At 29.7% G+C, this 17401-nt stretch overlaps 3 protein-coding genes across 8 annotated transcripts; 2 read left to right on the top strand and 1 right to left on the bottom strand.

Annotated features, from left to right (window-relative positions):
- Positions 1 to 1389: 1389 nt before the first annotated feature.
- On the bottom strand, positions 1390 to 5320 carry LOC105644103 (transmembrane protein (DUF872)). 3 transcript variants are annotated; one of them, XR_016320543.1, is made up of 4 exons: positions 5020 to 5320; positions 4066 to 4394; positions 1853 to 2021; positions 1390 to 1617 (listed from the first exon to the last, which is right to left on the bottom strand). XR_016320543.1 is itself a non-coding variant. In XM_012229363.4 (4 exons), the coding sequence occupies exons 3-4, from the start codon at positions 4337 to 4339 to the stop codon at positions 1538 to 1540; spliced, it is 354 nt and encodes a 117-aa protein (XP_012084753.1). In that variant the 5' UTR covers positions 4340 to 4394; positions 4571 to 4626; positions 5020 to 5298; the 3' UTR covers positions 1390 to 1537. The 3 variants fall into 3 exon arrangements, 2 of the variants coding, with proteins under 2 accessions (XP_012084753.1, XP_012084752.1); XM_012229363.4 differs by lacking the exon at positions 1853 to 2021 and adding an exon at positions 4571 to 4626 and having other exon boundaries at positions 5020 to 5298; XM_012229362.4 differs by lacking the exon at positions 1853 to 2021 and having other exon boundaries at positions 5020 to 5293.
- Positions 5321 to 5874: 554 nt separating this feature from the next.
- On the top strand, positions 5875 to 7275 carry LOC149497167 (uncharacterized). The gene has a single exon (XM_089720578.1). It carries the CDS (start codon positions 6018 to 6020, stop codon positions 6861 to 6863), a length of 846 nt encoding a protein of 281 aa, XP_089576704.1. The 5' UTR covers positions 5875 to 6017; the 3' UTR covers positions 6864 to 7275.
- Positions 7276 to 10902: 3627 nt separating this feature from the next.
- On the top strand, positions 10903 to 15772 carry LOC105644105 (DUF1336 family protein (DUF1336)). 4 transcript variants are annotated; one of them, XM_012229365.4, is made up of 11 exons: positions 10903 to 11297; positions 11780 to 11830; positions 12254 to 12560; positions 12910 to 12993; positions 13113 to 13571; positions 13755 to 13890; positions 14014 to 14176; positions 14309 to 14437; positions 14687 to 14881; positions 15053 to 15175; positions 15386 to 15772. In XM_012229365.4, the coding sequence occupies exons 3-11, from the start codon at positions 12281 to 12283 to the stop codon at positions 15497 to 15499; spliced, it is 1683 nt and encodes a 560-aa protein (XP_012084755.1). In that variant the 5' UTR covers positions 10903 to 11297; positions 11780 to 11830; positions 12254 to 12280; the 3' UTR covers positions 15500 to 15772. The 4 variants fall into 4 exon arrangements, with proteins under 4 accessions (XP_012084755.1, XP_020538886.1, XP_012084754.1 ...); XM_020683227.3 differs by having other exon boundaries at positions 11765 to 11830; XM_012229364.4 differs by having other exon boundaries at positions 11762 to 11830.
- The last annotated feature ends 1629 nt before the right edge of the window (positions 15773 to 17401 follow it).

Genomic DNA, 17401 nt, shown 5'->3' with positions numbered 1-17401 from the left:
AATGATTAAAAACATGTAAAAATTAATTAATTTAGCGAAATATATGGATAATATAATTATTTAAAAATATATAAATTAATAGAAGAATATTACAATATAACAGAGACAATTATATAGGTAAAATTATGCAAGGATTCCGTGTATATTGTAGTATAATATACGGATGAAATCATAAATTTTCCTTTATTTTTAGGCTAAATGACCTGAATTGCCCTTGTAAAATGCAGCTTGATGAATGATTTTGTTGAAATTGTAGGGGTAAAATGAGTAATGGGATATTCAAATCAATAGTAATAGTTAGTTAGATAAGCTAATTTATTTTCAGATTAACTATAAAAAAAAAAGTTTAATTTTGAAAATTTTTACCTGAATGTTATTCCAAGCTAAACGCAGAGTCATACGTGCGAATGAAAAAAAAAAAATCTTTTCACTCTTAAAAGTATTTCACTCGAATATTACCTTAATGAAAGAATAGAGATACATGTATGAATTAAAAAGAAAATGATGAATTGGAATAAAATAAAGTTTTTAGAATAATAATAATTATTATTATTTCATAAAGGGAAGAAATAAGAAAATATTGGTAAGCATGGGAAGGGGAATCAATTAATGGGAAAGTATAGAACTTAATTGTGAGATTTTATATTTAAAAAGAGAAATAAACAGAATGAAATTTATTCAAAGTAGCTTTTGGATGGGTTTGCTGAGTCATAGAGGTGTTGGCAGCACTTGTTCTTTTGTAAATTTTTTTTTCTTGAAATGAAGTTTGATTAGATGAGTTTTAAATAAGAATTTAAAAAGGTTGGATTTCTTTAATTTTTGCTAATGTACTTACTTTTAATTTTCTAGTGCTAGAATGGAAAGTTACATCAGAAACAAACGTAAATGTCAATTCTTTGTAGATGATGATGAGGTAATTGTGAAGTGAATTAATGAAAATGGACAAAATAGAAGATGTTAATACTAATAATAATAATAATAATAATAGTTAATTAGACATCATCATCTTGATTCTATTTTTACATGTACTCTCAGAGTAAAACTTAGTAACAGTCAAAGCAAAATCGTACATTTTTTAATATTAAAATTGATGAAAAAACATTTTTCTTCAATTAAATAATTAATTTATTTTTATAAATTTTTAATCTTAACAATCCATCGTTTTGAAAGAAAGAAATGCATAGTTGAGATTGATTCTTAACTATTTTCTACCATTATTGATGGAATATTGATTAAAAAATATATAAAATATTTATGAATTGGAAAAGAAAAAAGAAAGAGAAGAGGAGAAAGATGATTAGTGGGTGAAAAATTTCCCATAAAACAGACAACAGAATGTCTTTTAAGTAATTTGCTAATATTTTCATCACTCCCACATGACAGTCAATCTCAAGAAAGCAAAACTCTAGATGAAAAGGTACAAAGTTTTACACCTTAAGATTGAAACTAAAAATTTCAAAACCATGTAATTCTGTACAACAAAGCAAATTTTAATGTCACAGTATCCTTAAATAACCTAAAAGCAGGTTTACACATCTTAATAACTTGGAATAGCAGCGAAACGATATCCTTTTGCGCCCCTCCATGAATAATATGCTATCCTAGTTTCATAAAAGCCTGCAGCCACAAGAAATTTACGTTTCATTTCAGCATTATATCTTCAAAATTAATCATTATGGAAAAGAAAGCAGTGAAAAGAACTTCCATGATAGCTGAAAGACACAACAATTCTAAATGACAGAAAAGAATGAACTACTAGTTAGTTTAGAAATGTCAAACGCAAATGCTGCAAGATCCTCGTATACTTAATACTCTTGCAGAATTTCTTTGCCAAGCTTTCTGCAACACTCACGGTGATAATACTTGCAATGGGATCATAATTTTCTCAATTTGGTGCACAAGACAATCTTTTCTAGCACTGAGGCAGAGCCTAATTGTTTTGGTCACTGGTGTTCCAGTTACTCAGGACTAGACAAGGCTTTCTTCTGTCACATGCATATAAATTCCATTTGAGATCAATCCTGCAGTTTTTGGAAATATTCAATAGAGCGAAGCCTACATAAGCTCCCACCAGTCGATATATAAGAAAAGTAAATTTGAAGGGGCAATTAAACATGCAAAAAAAAAAAACAATAAAATTGAATCAATGTCATGCACGTTAGTTGCTAATCCACAAAAGAAGGGACACCTTTGCTTCCACATCTAACTGCCGACTAAAGAAGAGACAGGTGAATACTAGCATTCAGAGACAAAACCATGTCATGAAACCAGGTAGATTGGTCAGAAATAAAATGGGTATAAACCAAAAGTTACACCTAGCAGAATCAGCAAGCCAGTTCCTTTAACTTGTAGTTTGCTCATAGATTTCCAGTCAAAATCAGGGAAAGTCTTGCTTTTCAATAAATAGCACTATAGTAGCAAGTATGCCAATAAGCACATCTTTTTACTATCTCTTACACAAGACTCACGAGTTTTGATAGGTTTCTATAGGATACAAGTGAAAATGTTACATAATCATGTAGCTCTATACTTTTAAATCAGAGGTGAAGAGCTACTTGTAGGGCTGTAAACGAGCAAAGCTGCTTGTGAGTTACTTGAGATTCGTCTCGAGAAAAACTCGTTCGAGTTCTTTTCCTTTATGAAGTCTAATGAGCCGAACTCGAACATTATTGAGTTAAGGTTTTGAAGCTAAAATCAAGCTCGAGCTGGATTCTTTGGTTAACGAGCCCTTTAGAGCTCAACCCAGCTTGGCTCGGCTTGTTTACACCCTTAGCTACTTGCTTGCCATGCTACCCATTAAAATTATTTCTTTTGACAGTTGGAATCACATTAGTATTATCAAGAATGTCATCAAATAAACTAGTAACTGCAGCATCATAAATTGCCTAACAGAAGAAGAAACAAACTAGTATTAATCAAATGTTTCTTATTCCAACAAGAGCAATCACAATACAAGAACAACCAAGTTTTGTTGAGGTTGCCAAAGAACATTACTCAGTTCTAGCAAGCATAATGGTGCAAGCAAATATCTCTGCTTCTTTAATTATTATTACTGATGAATTTCTAGCATCAGCACCTAATACATCAAGTAGACAGAATACTAAAAAGAAAAAGAATTCAACAAAATGTGAAAGGGTAATCTTCAAGATTGAAATTTGAAATATGATATTCTATTGCAAAATGATGAGGCAAATCAGCAACTACATGCCAATGTTAGGCAGATACCAATGAGTAGTGAGGGAAAGCAAATAAAATCTTGAAAATTGAAAATAAACAAACAAAAACTACATTGAACAAAAGCCTTATCATTACAATTTCTGATGCAACAAATTAGTATGATTTTGTTTATCAGTTTCTTCATGTGGAAAGAACTGGGCAAGAGAAAAAAACAAAGGAAACACAAGAAAGAAAGAGAAGAGGGAGAAAGAAACACGGTTGCATTATCTACCATCTAAAGACACATAAAGAGCACAAAATGAGAAAGAAAAACCCATGTAACATTCCACAAAACAGAAGAGAGAAAAAAAATTTTCACAAGGCAGCCATATTAATTTTAACAACCAGCGTATGAAAGTTTAATCAACTTCAGACCACCTTACTCCAACATCGCATTTTCTTGAACTCTCGGAGTTAACTATGTTTGAGAGCTTAAATATACATTTTAAATGATAGTAATGATCTGATATGAAATGATCCCTCTTACTTAATGACATGCTATCACACTTTTGCCTAACAGTATCACTTTTATCCACAACTTCCTTATCTAATCTTTACTGGGCAAAGGATGAGGAATGTACCATTTCATTGAAATGTCCAGTTCATCTTTTATGCTTAATTTGATCATGCTTCTTATGGTTGCTCTAGAAAATAACATTTTTCCTATAATTCCATTGCAATTTCTAATTCAAAGTTTAGTCCTTGATGCAGATAAAACTGAATATCTTTCTCCAATTCCTTCCACAATTCTAAGAATTCAAGTAGCAATAAAAGTGAGTTCTAGAAAGGGTAAAAACAATCGTGATCCACATACTAAATGAGCCAATTAGCAATGATGTTTCAATGAACCTGGCAGAAAGGCAAGGAATCCAAGTGCCAAGAGACCGTAGCCTTGGGATTTATCTCCACCCATGTGACCAGTCAAGATGAAGAAGGAAAGAAAGAGAAGTAGTGATCCAAGAAAGAGCAAAAATAGTGCAAGTGCTATGGACTTCCAAGGGATTCTATCATAGGCTCCAGGTCTATACTCAAACCGAGGGTCATGTCTACTCCCACCAACACCATCATAATCATTATCATCGACAGGAAGAGGAGTGTAACGAACCCCGCGCCTAGCAGCCATAGTTTTGGCAGTAATCTCAAATATCTCAAGTATGTCTAGAGAAAAAACCTGCGAGCTGAAAACATAACCAAATTGCTTTTACATTATATAAGAACCACAAATAAGAAATATGAATAAAAAAGGAACAAAAAATATGGCACTAAAAGATTTGACACCGTAAGCCTTTTACATCCGCAAGAAATATTGGTATTCATAAACAAAAAATAAGATAAAAAAGGGGGTAAAACATACCCATCATCTCCAAAATCCGACAATTCTCTTCCAGGTATACAAAAGATACAATAAAACTGTTGAAGCTAAAAATATATAATCAGAATGAAAGACACAAACTTGAAATTGGGATGTGCTATATTGTCCATAATAATAATTTGGTTTAGCTTGAAACTCATAAATTCATCCAGAAACGAGAAAACCACTCCACATGCTTGAATTATTTCCTATAACTGGTTAAAAAGTGATAGCTTTATAGCATAATTTCTCACTAGTAAAACCCCAGGTCAATAAAATGAATTAATTTAACCAAAACTTAAATCTAACTATAGAAAAACGAAAATTGAACAACCCGATATATTCTGAATTCATAAAAAATGACATAATAATTCCAACTCCAAAGATCTAGCAAAGAAAACTGAATATATAAATGAAAAAAAAAATAATTAACAGAGAAATTAATTGATCACCTGGGAAGAAATACGGGCAGTGAGATCTGAACAAAGAAAGATTATGGAATGTAGACGTTCTTCTGTGACTCTGTTCGCATAATCAATTGCATTGATGAGATTTCAGTGACAACGATAATCAGGAAGATGAAATATACAGAATCGTCAAAGCAAGTGGCTTGACCAGAAAATCTGCATTTTTTTTTTTTTTTCTGAGAAGAAAATACTTGGTTGTAAGCTTGGTGAAAAAAAGATTCAAGTGAAAATTTTCCGCCCAGAAAAGTTTCCCTGTCGTTCGTGTCGTTGCGAAAAAAAAAAAAAAATTTTTTTGCAAAGCGGCACGAACGGTCGTTTGACAACAAGCTTCTAGGCTCACACATCTTGTTATCGAAGTAAATTACCGGGCTTGCATAACTGTTTTCAGTCTAATTTGATCCAGCCCAATCTATTTTTCATAAGAAGGCCCAATGGACAATAATGTTTTTTTTTTTTTCATATAATTTTCATTATTGAATATTGATAGAAAAATCATGTCATTAGAATAGTGTGGATGTGATAAATGAGACTTAAGCCCAAAGATTCTTGGTTCCTTCTCTTTTTTTTTTTTTTTCAGATGCATGAGTATGAATAGTAAACGAAATTATTATTTTATAATTAATTTAATTAATTAATTAGTAGATATAAAATACATATTTCTTTTTTTTTTTATTCTACTGCACAAAGCAAACAAAATAATAATCTCACTAAGAAGCATAACTCCTCTACCACAAATCTAATTTCAACTTTTCGTGTAAGCAACTATTACCCCACCAAAGAACGATAACATTGGTGGGATTAGATAAATATTTTGATAGCTATTAGATAATTTCAATTTTCCTTGGCAGTTAGTGTTAGTTCATCTGGTAGTTGAATACAGATGATCAGTTTAATTAAACCTAACTATTATAAATAAAACAAATAAATACATCATTTTCTTTGTTTATTTTCAAGAAGATTGGAAAGATCTCTCTTCTTTTTTCATGGAGAGAACAAGAAATATTATTAGAAGATCAATCTTTACCTTATTGAAAGATTTTCACTACTTCTCCATTATCCCACTAATTCTTTTGCTTCCTTTCTCAGCTTCAATTCTTCTTTATCAATCTCACTCTTTTCTTCTCGTTCCAAGAATTTCTTTTCTTGATTCAAATCTTCATAAAGTCATATTAAGATCCATCTTTAATCTCCCTTTTGCAGTATCTTCTCTTGTAATAGCAAAAGCATCGATAATCCAGTATTTACATCACTATAATAATGATAATAAGCCTACTATTTCATCGCTCTACAAGCCTCTAGTGTTAACCTACCTTTGCAATATACTTCTCACAATAATCATCAACACAGCAACTTTCTTTCTCCTTGTTTCTTTGAAGAATTTCATCGAACACCTGGTGGGGTTATCATCTCAAAATCCAATCTTTGTGTGGACAGCAGAAGTTGTTATATTTATGATTTTAGCTAATACTACTGTCATATGCAGCTTATCTCAGGTTATAGCATGTCTGGATAATTGTTCTGGCTATAAGGCTATTAACAAAGCTTGTCTGTTAAGGAAGGAAGCAAAATCCATGGCTTTACTGTTAATTCTTCCAATCAATTTGGGACTTACCGCTACTGAATCCTTGTTTCGATACCGGATTTTGAGAGCTTATGATCTTCTGGGATGGATTAGTTTGTCTATGGTTGTGGAGGGGTGGTTGATTGCTAATATGTTTTCTCTTTTTGTAGTTCTTGACACAATTTCTTGTTACTTGTTGATCAAGAACTATGAGTCAGATAATTTTAGGTCTGTCAAAGAAGAGAATAATGTTTCTACTATAGCTTGAAGAGTTTTGGTGAGGCTGCTTGATTTGACAAGAAATCATATTCTTCAATCATACGCATAGAAGAGGCATCAAATAGTTAAATTTTTAACCCTAGTTGAAGCCCAAAAGATCTCAATATTGTGATAACAGGATTTGCTCCGGAGAGTTTTTAAATATAATGGCTATCCGGTCCGAAAGAGATTAGTCTTTTATCTAACCGGGAGGTGAGAAAACACCTTTAGTGATAAAAAAAATAATAATAAATTTTTACTGAGATTAAACATATATATCTATTACTTTGCAAGCTTGTAAATTAAAGCTGATTTATTAATTATGCATGTGTTTTTTATTTATACAATAAATTAAAATAAAAAATATTATATTCACATATATATACATATTTATTCATTTGGTCTGGCCATCTTCTATTAGCAGCTCCTCAGAGGTTAGATAGGAAATTCCTAATTTTTGACTAAAATTTATTATTATAATAGCAATGTTCAAATCAATTAGTCCTAAATATTTCTTGTAAGGATGTTAAGGGGCCTAGATGCTGAGCCTCTGAAGCCCAGAGCCTTAGGTAGCTCTAGCAGTTCAGTAGCATTATTATTATCCTGGAGTGATTAACACGACAGTACTGAATAATTATGCTTAAAACATATATATGTAAATAAAACATATATTTTGTATATAAAAAAGGATATTTCTTTTTCTTTATTTTTTTTTATTTTTCCCTTAATTAAGTTGAAAAAGAAGCTTCCTAGTGCTTTGAAGGATATGCATCAGTTCTTTCCCATGTGGAGTGCTCCTTCCTTGTATCTCACTAATTAGCAATAAATTGAAGTGCATTGAACCAAAGATTAACATTTTACTAAATAAAATACTACATTTTATGTTACTCACTCTGTCCTAAAATATAAATCGTTTAAAGTTTTTACACAAGGATTGAAGAAGCAATTAATTCTCCTAAATTATAATAAATTTAAAGGTAATTTGACCAAATTACTATTTATCTCAAGATCAATATTTGCTTGTGAAGTATTTATTATATTTAGTGTAAACAATGACAATATTGAAAAAATATAATTTATTACTTCTTGAAATACATAAAAAGACTTATATTTTGAGATAAAATAACAAATCAAAAACGATTTATATTTTGGGGTAGATGGAGTATTAAATATCATTTAAATGCAAAATAATTTTTAAAAAATAATTTATTTTAATGATTTTGGTTCGTAAAAAATTATTAAAGAAGAGGAGTTATTGGTTCTCAACATTTTATCTCATAACAATCAATTATTACAATAATGCAATTCAAAAAGAATTCCACTTTGTCAAATCTCATTTTTGGAAATAGAATAATATTATGTAAAAGAAAGAAATAATATTGAAATAAAATAAATCATGGAATTTTAAATTTGTTGTTAACAAGAATTAGACTTAATTAGATTAAACTTATATTAATCCCTCGGTTGATTTCTATCATTTTTTTTAGTTCAATATATGGATTAAGAAATCTAATTAATAGTTTAAATTTTACAAAAATTAATTTATAAAATATCTATTGAGAGACAATTATATTATGAGTAAAATACAAAATAAATAAAGGTAGATTAAAAAGAAAAAATTAATAGAGTCTAGATATTTTAAAAAAGGTTCTTATTAAAAGAAAGGAAGTAATATAATAAATTTATAATTAATCAAAATAATTCAATAATTATGAGTGAATAAATAGTTCTCTTTTTTCAAATTTCTAAATTTAGCATTAAAAAAATAAAATAAGCAATTGAAGAAGAAGTGGATAATAGCAAGATACAGCGTGATAAACCAAACCATGTGCATATCATTCTTTTTATATCATAGTATCTTTTATTATTAATATTTTATAGCTCCAAAGCAAAGTTGAAACTTAATTAATTAATAATATAAATAATTAAAGGTTAATTGTGCCTCCACTGACTTGTGAGATAACAATTGCCCATACGCACGTGTGTGCTTCTGTAATTCCATGTGAACAGATTGTCTTTTCAGACACTTTTACAGCATAGTTTCAGTTCAGTTCACCACTTCAACCTAAAATCTATCGAATTTTCTTTTTTTTATTTGCTTCGTTTGTCTAACTTGCAAACTCTTATTATTATTATTATTTATTAATTTAATTTAAAATTACATTTTTTTTCGAAATTTAATTTATTATTTATTAAATAAACTAAAACCCACAGAAAAAAAAAAAAAAAAAAAGCAGAAATTTTCCCATGGCATTGTGAAGCATTTCATTAATGGTGGACCAAAGGCAAAGGATTCCGGTTCCTGCAAAACATGAGTACGAGGACCCCATAATATGACATAAATAGATAAAGAAAAACAATCGAAAGTGACAAAATAAAAGAAAGAAGAAAACACTTTCCATCGTAGAAAACTCCACCAATCTTTTCTTTAGATGTCTTAATCACAAAACATATGAGCAATCCACTGTCCATGCACTGACAAAACTACACTCTTCTCTTCTCTTTATTTATGTTCCCATATACCGGAAATATATTTTTAAATATTCAAGTATATTATATATATTATCAATCTAAAAAAAATTCCATAAAAATAAGTAATTACAATTAATATATATGAAAGTAGAAAATGTATATAGCTGGAATCAGCTGGAGCTAATCATATCAAAACAGGAATAGAGTCTATCCCTGTCGGGCCACGCTTGGTTTTTTTGTTAGGACATCTTTGTCTTCCATGTACAGACATATACCCAATGTCCTTATCATAAAAATAGAAATGTTATAATTCTCAAAAGAAAAAAAAAATGTTATGAGGGTCCATTTTATTAATTTGTTTAATATTATAAAAAATTATTGATCAAAATTAAATCTTAACTTAAAATTATATAATGACTTATTCACCTGTTATCTATTTAATATTTTTTAAAAATTATTATTGATGGGAATTATATTATAATTTCAAATTTTACACCGATTTATTATTGCATTATTGACACATTATCGCATAAAAAAAATAATACCCTTTAATATAAAACTAATCATTTATTATATCAATTAAACTTACATAATTACACAATGTCAAAAATAATTATACAACTAATTAAATTTACTAATTAATTAATTAATTAATTCCACATAACTCGTGCTTATAACTTTCTTTTCCCTAATTATTTATTTTTGGACAAAAGAAAAACAAATGCTTCAATTTGTAACCTACTAAGAAACTACCAAGAAACTAGTCCATAATAGAACAAATTAACATTAAAAAGAGAATAGTTAAATTCCAATCTGCAGATCCAAGGAAATAGACTCGGTTGACTTTTTAAGGTCAACCATATTAAATTATAATCTAAAACATTTTAACAGATTTATAAATTTTAATTCCTAAAACAAATTAATAATTTAATTTGTGAGTGTGAATTCTAGTTAAAATATACATATTATGGATCAAACTTGACCTAATAATACTGAAATTCAGATTTAGAATTATGAATTTGTGAGCTTCAATTCTAATTAAAATTTAACTATTGAAAATAATTAAGATAGTATAATTATTGAATTAATAATTTAGTTCATTTTTTTATAATAAAGAGGATTGAAATTTAATAATATAAGATTATAGGGAAGGTAAATATGTCTTTTAAATTCAATTCATCAATTAAGGATAGTTAATAAATAAAATCCACTTCATTTAAAAATGATGAAATATAAATTTTAAAAATAAAATGTAATTTGTCCTCTAATTCATTTGTATTCATAGTGAAATAGAAATAAATAATAAGACAAATGTATTTAATTTTATGGGATACGAGTATTAAAAAATCCCATTACTACACCAAATCAATTCAAGAAATTGAAATTATTAATTTGTTTAGTTAATTAAACTAATTAAAGTCCTTAATTTGATAAATATAATATAAATTATTAAGTAACAAAATCCAAATACAAAAATCCGTTAAAATGCTGCAACGGAGTTTAAACGCGTGACAGCAGCCAAAGTAACAGTCTCTTAACAGACAATATAAGTCACGACTCTGTCTCTCTGGGTCTTAAGCGCCAGCGAAATTTAGGACTAACAACATATATAGCAGAACTCGGAGAAGCAGAAGCTAAAGATTTTACAATATCTTTTATTATTATTATTATTATTATATTTTTGTTAAATATAATTTGTATTGATTGGAAAGCAAACAACCTATAAAAGCTTCAAGCTTAACCAGAAACCAGAGAAAAAAAAAAAGTGTAAAAAAAAGGGTGACGGAGAGTGATTGTTTTTCTTGGCGATTGAACCCGGATCCGACATCGTCGGACCCACCCATTCACCAACTTTCCTACCACCCGCCGTTCTATTCTCCCTCTCCCTCTTTCAGTGTTTCTGTTTCTTTTGGGTGTTTATTTGCAGAAAGAGGGAGAGATCCTTTAACCTTTTCTCTTCTTTCTTCTTCAGGTTGGTAATTTGTTTACATTTTTTTTTTTTTGTAAAAACTGGGTTTTGGTTAAAATTTTCAATAATACAAGTATAATATATATATATTTTTTGGTTATCTATAATCATAATGGCTTTTAAAAAAAAAAAATATTTTTTTCCAGAATTAATTTTGTTTCAATTTTTGCTTATTGTTATTAGTTGAATTAAATATATATCTATTTGATTCTTTATATATATTCATGTTATTCACCTTATTGTCTGTTTCTTTCATTGTTTTCCTTGTCTAGTTATGTATATGCATTTCCTTTTTTTCCTATGATATAATGTCAACATTTTCATCTTTTCTATTGATATGGATTTTATAATCCAATTTTACTTGTTTTTGTCTTTTTTACCTTGTAGGATATGGACCCTTTATCATACTTTTGCTTGGTTTCTCTTCATATATTTTTCTCATTTCAGTTTCTTATTTAACTTTGAAGAAGGTGCTTCTTTTGCAGTGAGCAGAGGATCTCTCTCGCTCTCTATTAGTTTTCAACTTTTTCAACAGGGTATGTAGTTTTTCCCCAGTAATTTATTTTAATTTTCTCTTTGTTGTGTTATATTTCATGTAGCTTTCTAATTTGCAAAGTTTTTAGCAATGATATAATGCTTATTTAGGATATTGTAATGCCAGTAGGAGATTGGTTAGTAGGTATAATTTCTTGAGATCTCAATACTTTTACTCTTCTATTATCATTTAGTAAATTTGAGTTTTGTTAAAATTTTTCATTAATCTTTAATACAAATTTTGTTGTTGTATGCAACTATACATTGTTATTTGACCAATTCTAAGAATAATTACTCATCTGACTTGCTTAGCTGAAAATTTGTATCTTTCTTTTTGGATTTCTGTCTCTTATGCTATGCAGAAGGCATTTGTCTCAAAGATTGATTTTGGTATCTTTTAACTATGATATTTTTGTTGTTGACAGGTTTCTGTAACCAAGTAGCTAGCTATAATGGGAGGCTGTTATTCTACTCCACCCAAAAAAATTGAAGTGCACAAGAAGAAACACCATCACCGATCTGGCAAACGCCGCGTGAAGATATTTAGATCTCATGATGGAAGTAAGAAAAGGAATGGTGATACTGGACGTGTGACAGATTTTGCTTTGAGTCAATTTGTCCATATGGATTTTGACGATGGTCAAACTCCTAGCATCGTCAAATCCAGTGCCTTGAATTCAGCATATCATCTTACCCAGATGCAATGGCACCTCAGCCAAGTGAACTCTGATGGTATGTCTTAGCATAAGTAACTGTCATTTTTCAGCTATATCTTTGTAGTTCATAGATTATACTGTTTAACATAGAGTATAAATGTTCCAAAAGATTTCAATGGATAGAATTTCCTCATTTTCCTTTATCTGTTTTTTGGTAGTTTCTATATGTTTAGCTAGTTGTTTTCTCCCCATTCATTTTTGTGTTCAGTCAATGGTTTCTGCCTGTGCTTATTCCAAAATATGCATGTCCTTGGTTATGATCATTCCCATTAAGGCATGTTCCCTCTAGTTTTAGAGGCACTACTAAAGATACACCTGTACAATATAAGAGCTTGAGAATTGATTTGAAAAGATTGTGTTTGCAGGAGTTTGCCAAGAGGAAGCTTGGTTTGATTCAGTCAGTATTCTAGAATCTGAATCTGATGATGAATTCAGTAGTGTGCTTGGAGGTAACAAATGCTGAATTTCTTAACTAAATTCATAAGATCTGACCTCTTTTTTTCCTTTTCTGTTAAATGTTATTTATCTATCTGTGCAATTTCTTACTAGTTAAATTATTTATCTGCAGACCGGTTTTCATCAGTAGGTACTTCCATTGGAAACATTTCTGGTGGACAAGTGCTTCAGTATGAAAGTTCTTCATGCTTCATGGACGGAAGGGGTAAATATGAAGAATACCATCAAAGTTACGTGAAAATAGATGGAAATAAGATGGGCATAAATGAATATAAGGAATCAAAAGGGTTCACACTTACTGGTACCCAAGCTTATGAGCTTTCATGCATGGGGATGGCTGAGGAGAACAGAAGAAACAAAATGTTGGATAATTATGGAAGCTTCAAAGCTCTAAAAGAAGATAGATGCGACTCACAAGGGAATACCTTAAAATCTGGCATAGCTCGGTTGGTTCCTACTGTAAGTTTCAATGACAAGGTTATAAGTGCTTCAACTCAAAAAACAAAATTAGCAGTTTTCAGGCTCTCTTTTAAGAGGAAATCATGCGATGCAGAAGAAACCAATGAATGTTGTAAGTAGTCAGGTTACAAGTCTATTGAGTAATTCAACTTTTCTTTTTTAAATTGACATTCCCAAAAATTCCTACAAATTCCATTCAGCATATGAATTGTTTGATAATGATATTTCAATTTTATGTGGTTATGATCATGTGCTTGTGTAACACTCCGTCAATCAATTATTGATATATATGCAGGCGCATCAAAAAGATTCTTGTATCGTCCGAAAGCAGGATATATCATTCCACGTGGCATGGGAGAAAAGACAACTACAGGATGTTGGTCTGAGATTCCTCCCTCCAATTTTAAACTCCGTGGCGAGACCTATTTCAAGTATGCTACTGAGTTGCTCTGACCATCCTTGACTGGATGCTAAAGCAGTTAAACCAAGTAGTTATTCTGTTGTTGTCTTTGTGATTAGATAAAGATATAATTGTATAATGATCTACAATGCAGAGATAAGAGGAAATGCCCTGCTCAAAATTGCAGTCCATATACCCCAATTGGTGTTGATTTGTTTATCTGCCCAAGAAAGGTTAATCACATTGCACAATGCCTGGAGCTTCCTAATGTCAAAGCTGAAGGCAAAATCCCTTCTCTTCTAATTGTAAATATCCAGGTATAGTTATGTTTCAAACATACCGCATATTTACAGTATACTTGAATTTTAAAACAGTTTTTTCAATTTGTAAAGCTAATAGTATAGTGGCTTCTGGGCAGTTTTATTTATGTTGTTGTGTCCAAACTGCAGTTGCCTACTTATCCTGCTGCGATGTTCCTTGGTGATAGTGACGGGGAAGGGATGAGTCTTGTACTGTACTTTAAGGTTTCTGAGAATTGGGAAAAAGAAATTTCTTCTCAATGTCAGGAAAATATTAAGGTAAGTTTTCTATGAATTGTCTTTTTTTGTTATTGTACCGCAGCGTACTTTGTTTCTTTGTTTTAGTTAGTTAGTTATTTATATTTTCAGAAGTTCTATCTATAATATAAGCGACTCCCAGATTTGTTTTTTTTAGTGTTGGGAGGTGGTTTGTGCAGTTGATTATTGTAACTATTGTTCTGAGATTATCTTAATTTTTTTGTTTGGCAATGTTAATTGGTTTTGTTTAAAATTTCCAACAAAAAGCAGAAACTGGTCGAGGATGAGATGGAAAAAGTTAAAGGGTTTGCAAAAGAATCAAATATTCCTTTCAGAGAAAGACTAAAGATCATGGCTGGTTTAGTCAATCCTGAAGATCTGAATTTAAGTTCTGCCGAAAAGAAGCTTGTTAACGCTTATAATGAAAAACCAGTCCTTTCTCGTCCGCAACATGAATTTTATAAGGTAATTCTTGTCTCAAATTTGGTTTTGTCAAAGCTTAAGCTAAACATAACTCTGTTGAAATTCCTTATAATTTGGTTTTGCATTCATATGATGTCAAACTAGACATAACATGTTCCTTTTAGGACAGGGTCTGTTTGTGGTTTGCTGACAATGTATCTATATATCCTGCAGGGCCCTAATTATTTTGAGATTGATCTAGATATTCATCGATTCAGCTACATATCAAGAAAGGGACTTGAGTCATTTCGAGATCGTCTTAAAAATGGAGTCCTTGATCTTGGTTTAACTATCCAGGTAATGAATCATGCTCAAAATATTCATTTATTGGATATTCTTAAAGGTATTTAGGTGTTTAATCCTCAATCCATTCTCTACAAATCTAGATGGATGCCACCTGATTATGAGTATTATCTGCAATATTATTACGTGCAACGAGACGTGCACCGTGTCGTATGCATTTAATCTTTCTACATTCTCAGACTAACTTAACATTCTATAAGATAGGCACAAAAACAAGACGAACTTCCAGAGAAAGTGTTATGCTGTTTGAGACTGAACAAGATTGATTTCGTTGACCATGGTCAAATACCCACACTTATGACTCCTGAAGACAGTTGATATGTATTTATGAAGAGTAGGACAGTTGAAAGGTAAAGAAAATCCATGTAATGAAGAAGATGCACATTCTGAGAAACTCATGGAAAGGAATTCTGCAATTAGTGGATGAGAGGAAGAAGGCACTCCTTAATTCCCAATTTTGGAATTCAAATATGTAGATGTTATTCAATTATGTTCTTTTTTGCTTGTTAACAAGTATATTCTTTTCCAAAATTTTAATTGATAAAAAAAAAAAAAAAAATACAGCAATAAGAAAGTATTCTGATACGTGAATTTTACTTGTTTAAAATAATTAATAAATTGATACTGAACTTTCTTTTCTAGAAAATAATTATGTTTAAGAAGTTTATCAAAGTATGTAAATTAAAATAATACTCTTAATTTATGTATATTCTCTACAAGTATAATGTTCATGTGTCAACCAAACACGAGAAATCTTATATTTTCGAGCCATTTCCCATAAGTAATGTTCTATGATTTTTACATATTATCATATTATACTCATTTAATTTCATTTTGTTTACTTGTTATTCTTTATTGGATATTCCCAAAATGTATGCAATATTTCTAAATTTATACATGTAAACAATTATTTTTTCCATAATAACATTTATAATTATTCATTAAATGAATGGTTTTTATTAATATCTTAATGAGTTGAGGGTAAAAAATGATAAAATAATTTTTATTGATTAAATTCTTAATATTCTTATTTTATCGAGAGTATAATATTCGCTAATTTTCAAATATTACTTTTCTCCACAGGTCAGTACTTCTAGAATTTTATTAATTTTGTTAATTTATATTAAATCTATTTGATTCTAAGAAAATAAAATAAAACTATTTAAGTCTTGTGGTTTAGAGCTCGAGTCCTCTCAACAATAAGAGTTTTTATTAATTTGAGAATTACTCTTATTATGTAGTATACAATATAATTTTAGCAAATTGGGCCTCTAATAAAAAAAAAAAAAAAAAAAAACTTTTTGAATAAAGGATCAATATGTTAAGTTTATCAAAAGAACTTTGCAGTTAATTTTTAAAAAATAAAAGGATTTATATGTTAGTTTTATTATAATTTAGGGACCAAAAATTTGTATCCCTTGTAAATATGAGAAAGAAGAGGGGCAAGAGAGAAAAGAAAATTAGGGTTAGCAGGATATAAATAGAGAAGAAAAGGGAAAAGCAGAGCAAAGACGCCTGAGGCCGAGCGCTTACCTCATGAGTAAGGGGTGGCGTGGTATTCCACGGAGAGAGGTTCTAATCGTGGCGCATGTTAGAGCGATGGGCGTACAATAACAGATAACTTGGGGCCGCCATGGCCGCTTTGCTGCTTTAGTCTTGCAGCCAAAGCGAGGGGATTGCCCTACATTTTCATTTCTTCAATTTCTTTTTTTATCCATTTTGCTATCTAAGAATTCTTCCGTTTTCTTTTTAAATGGAAAATTTTAATTTTTTTATGAAGTTTTGAAAGGAATTTTTTTTTCAACTTCTAAATTTCAATGAAGCTTGTAGCTTTATCTGCAAGTTGGGTGGGTTAATTTTCATAATTTATTTAAATAAAAAAAAATTCAATTTAAAATCACTGTTTTAAAAATGCTTATATATATATATATATATATATATATATATATATATATATATATATATATTATAAAATTCAACTTAAACCAATTAAAAATATCAATAATTGACAACAAGATACCTTACAATTTACAATGTTTATGCCAATGATCTTACACTGTATGTATAAGACATGTTTGGATTATTAATTTGTTTCCTTAGCTTTTGTTTGAGTTGTGGGAATATATTTTTAAGGAAAGAAAGTATCTATTCCAAATATCCAAGAGAATGAATTTTTTTTATTTGGGAAAGTGACAAATAATTAATTAAATTATTTTATAA

The sequence above is a fragment of the Jatropha curcas genome, chromosome 4, assembly GCF_041381405.1.
Source record: "Jatropha curcas cultivar XTBG-Jc1 chromosome 4, XTBG_Jcur_1.0, whole genome shotgun sequence".
In the NCBI taxonomy this organism is placed as follows: Eukaryota; Viridiplantae; Streptophyta; class Magnoliopsida; order Malpighiales; family Euphorbiaceae; genus Jatropha; species Jatropha curcas.
This window is presented reverse-complemented; position numbering and strand designations above follow the sequence as displayed.

Bases quoted from the DNA above. Each gene is read 5' to 3' on its own strand.
- LOC149497167 (XM_089720578.1), top strand. From the start codon at position 6,018: ATGGAGAGAACAAGAAATATTATTAGAAGATCAATCTTTACCTTATTG.
- LOC105644103 (XM_012229363.4), bottom strand. From the start codon at position 4,339: ATGGCTGCTAGGCGCGGGGTTCGTTACACTCCTCTTCCTGTCGATGAT. The intron at 1,618-4,065 runs GTTCATTGAAAC...TTGTGGCTGCAG, and splicing joins ATTCCTTGCCTTTCTGCCAG to GCTTTTATGAAACTAGGATA.
- LOC105644105 (XM_012229365.4), top strand. From the start codon at position 12,281: ATGGGAGGCTGTTATTCTACTCCACCCAAAAAAATTGAAGTGCACAAG. The intron at 13,891-14,013 runs GTATGCTACTGA...TCTACAATGCAG, and splicing joins CGTGGCGAGACCTATTTCAA to AGATAAGAGGAAATGCCCTG. The intron at 14,177-14,308 runs GTATAGTTATGT...TCCAAACTGCAG, and splicing joins TTCTAATTGTAAATATCCAG to TTGCCTACTTATCCTGCTGC.